The 2,376-nt window shown below is 34.4% G+C and overlaps 1 protein-coding gene and 1 non-coding gene across 2 annotated transcripts; one reads left to right on the forward strand and one right to left on the reverse strand.

Annotated features, from left to right (window-relative positions):
* Nucleotides 1-765: 765 nt before the first annotated feature.
* SPOG_05782 (hsp16-like protein) lies at nucleotides 766-1,376 on the forward strand. Its single transcript, XM_013170570.1, has one exon. It carries the CDS (start codon nucleotides 791-793, stop codon nucleotides 1,220-1,222), a length of 432 nt encoding a protein of 143 aa, XP_013026024.1. The 5' UTR covers nucleotides 766-790; the 3' UTR covers nucleotides 1,223-1,376.
* A 517-nt stretch (nucleotides 1,377-1,893) lies between these two features.
* On the reverse strand, nucleotides 1,894-2,008 carry SPOG_16425. Its single transcript, XR_001203131.1, has one exon. It is a non-coding gene; the product is annotated as a 5S ribosomal RNA (ribosomal RNA).
* Between the last annotated feature and the right edge of the window lie 368 nt (nucleotides 2,009-2,376).

The raw sequence follows: 2,376 nt of genomic DNA on the forward strand, positions 1-2,376 counted from the left end.
GGTTAGTTCAATCAGGGAACGCTCGATTTAATTGAAATTGGCGATCGGTTTTCTATTGTTTTCATTTTTTTGTTTCTTGTATAATTTTGTTGCTGAACTCTCGAACTTACTCTAAACAACATACGTTTTGCCTACAAAGAAACAGATTACGCTATTTTAGAAAAGCCATATAATCTGTATATCTACAGTCGAAAATCTTCAGACTGGAAGATTCAAGAATGCTGGATACAACCTAATTACCTTTAAAATAACATACAAAAAAAAAATCGATATTTCAAAATCAAATTGCAATATCCTTGGAAAACAAAAAAATAACAACTGTCTTGTTTTCCACACTGTTTGTAACTGACGAATGGAATAGGAGGTAACATACAAATAAAGTGGGAATATGCGAGAACGTTCGTTCCTTCTATCGTACAAAAGAGGAACTTTTACATCATATATCAATTTCTAGATATATCTAGAACGGCGAGTTTAACCAGATTAACAAGCGGAGCATTCATGAAAGCAAAAGATAAAAAACTATATTTAATAAATAAATAATTAATTAATTAATAAGGAAGAGTAGGAGAAATCAGCAACTGGAACGAACTATGTCGAAATCTCTGGAAGAATCCCAAGTATCCCAAGTCATCATATTTGGAAAATACTAGAACTCATATAAAATGTTTGTTATTTTCTATATGCTCAGGTATAAATAGGAGTGAAGTAGAGACGATTCGACAACAATTACCGAAAAAGAATAAGAGTAATTTTGATTCTTGCGTGAAATTAGCGAGTGTTGTTTACAATGTCTCTTCAACCATTCTTCGATTTATACCCATTCCAAGACGGACTTTCCGACTTTTTGAGTTATTCCCCTCGCGTACAGCGCCAGAATCGTGTTGGTGATTTGTCACCTGCCATTGATGTCCATGAAGACAAAGACACGGTTGCTGTTGATGTAGAACTTCCTGGTGTCAAAAAGGAAGACGTTCAAGTTCATTACGACGAAGGAAAACTGACCATTTCTGGAGAATCATTCAATGAACGTAAAAGTGAGGGAGAGAAAGGAAACCAACGTTGGTCCGAACGTCGCTTTGGTTCCTTCTCTCGAACAATCAGCATCCCAACCAACATTGATTCTGACCGCATTGAAGCCCAATATTCCAATGGCATTTTGAGTATTGTTTTGCCCAAGATTGAACAATCTCGCTCCAAGAAGCAAATCGCCATCAATTAAGCTGAAGGGCTAGCGGTACTGAGTTTATGATGATATGATTGTATTCTAATGAGAATTTATAATGGCATAATGGATTTTTAATATAGCATAGCGTTTTAATGAGAGTTTATCACACTTTAAAGATACTCATTTCAATATTGTTTATAATAAGTAGCACTGTGGCTAAAAATAATGTGAGCTATGAAGTCTAAAATCTAAATTGTATAGTCGTTGTGACTCTTTATTCTTTGCATAATTTTGCAATGTAGTCTTTAATAATATGCTCATTGATGATTTTATTGGTGGGTGGTATTTTCGGATTACTGGTTGGTGATTACAGACTGTTCATTCTTAGCTTGCTTAGCGTGTAGCATTTCAATTCATTCAGGGTAGGTCGCAAAGAGCTATATCTATATCTATATCCATTTCTATTTCGTTGTTTCTCTCTCTCTTACTATTTTCACACAATTGTTTTTAAACCTACCTGTATAGCTAAGCTACCCGACTAATATATTGTCTGTTGTCTCCTTTCGATGTTGTCAAAAGAGTGTGACTTGTTTTTACGATTACAGTCGCACTGTTAGGTATAAAACAAATGTAAGTAATAGAGAGATTTGTTTCAATACAAATTCATGTTATGCTAAAAGAGAAAAAAAGAACAAAAAAGAGAGCAACGAGCAACAAGAAAGAGGAGCCTACAGCACCCCGGATTCCCATGTTGTCTCCAACCATAGTACTAACGAGGCCCTCAGACGCTTAACTGCAGTGATCGGACGGGAACTGGTGTTTTCGCCTAGGTATGGCCGTAGACAACTGTAATTATGTTATAAAATATACATACATAATATTAATTACACAAGGTACTTGAAATAAGAGATATGAGAATATAAGATTTTTATGAGATACCACATAAATACATATCACTCATTAATCGAAATTTTGTAAAATTCATATACTTCTCATACCTGAATGACATGTAAAATTTCACGGCAAGCGCAATAACAATATAAACCTTGAATTTTTATCGATAACGCCGCTGCTTCTTGTTGTCATGTAAATAGATTGTGCGTTCATAGATGATGCTACGAAGTAGGAAATGAAATTGAAAAATACATGTAACAATATGTTCTACAGTTGCAAAAAATGTTGGTTTATCGTTTCATTCTTTTCGTTTA

This window comes from Schizosaccharomyces cryophilus (genome assembly GCF_000004155.1).
Source record: "Schizosaccharomyces cryophilus OY26 unplaced genomic scaffold supercont4.12, whole genome shotgun sequence".
NCBI lineage: Eukaryota > Fungi > Ascomycota > Schizosaccharomycetes > Schizosaccharomycetales > Schizosaccharomycetaceae > Schizosaccharomyces > Schizosaccharomyces cryophilus.

What these genes read in the sequence shown, in the direction of transcription:
- SPOG_05782 (XM_013170570.1), top strand. Translation starts at nt 791, where the DNA reads ATGTCTCTTCAACCATTCTTCGATTTATACCCATTCCAAGACGGACTT.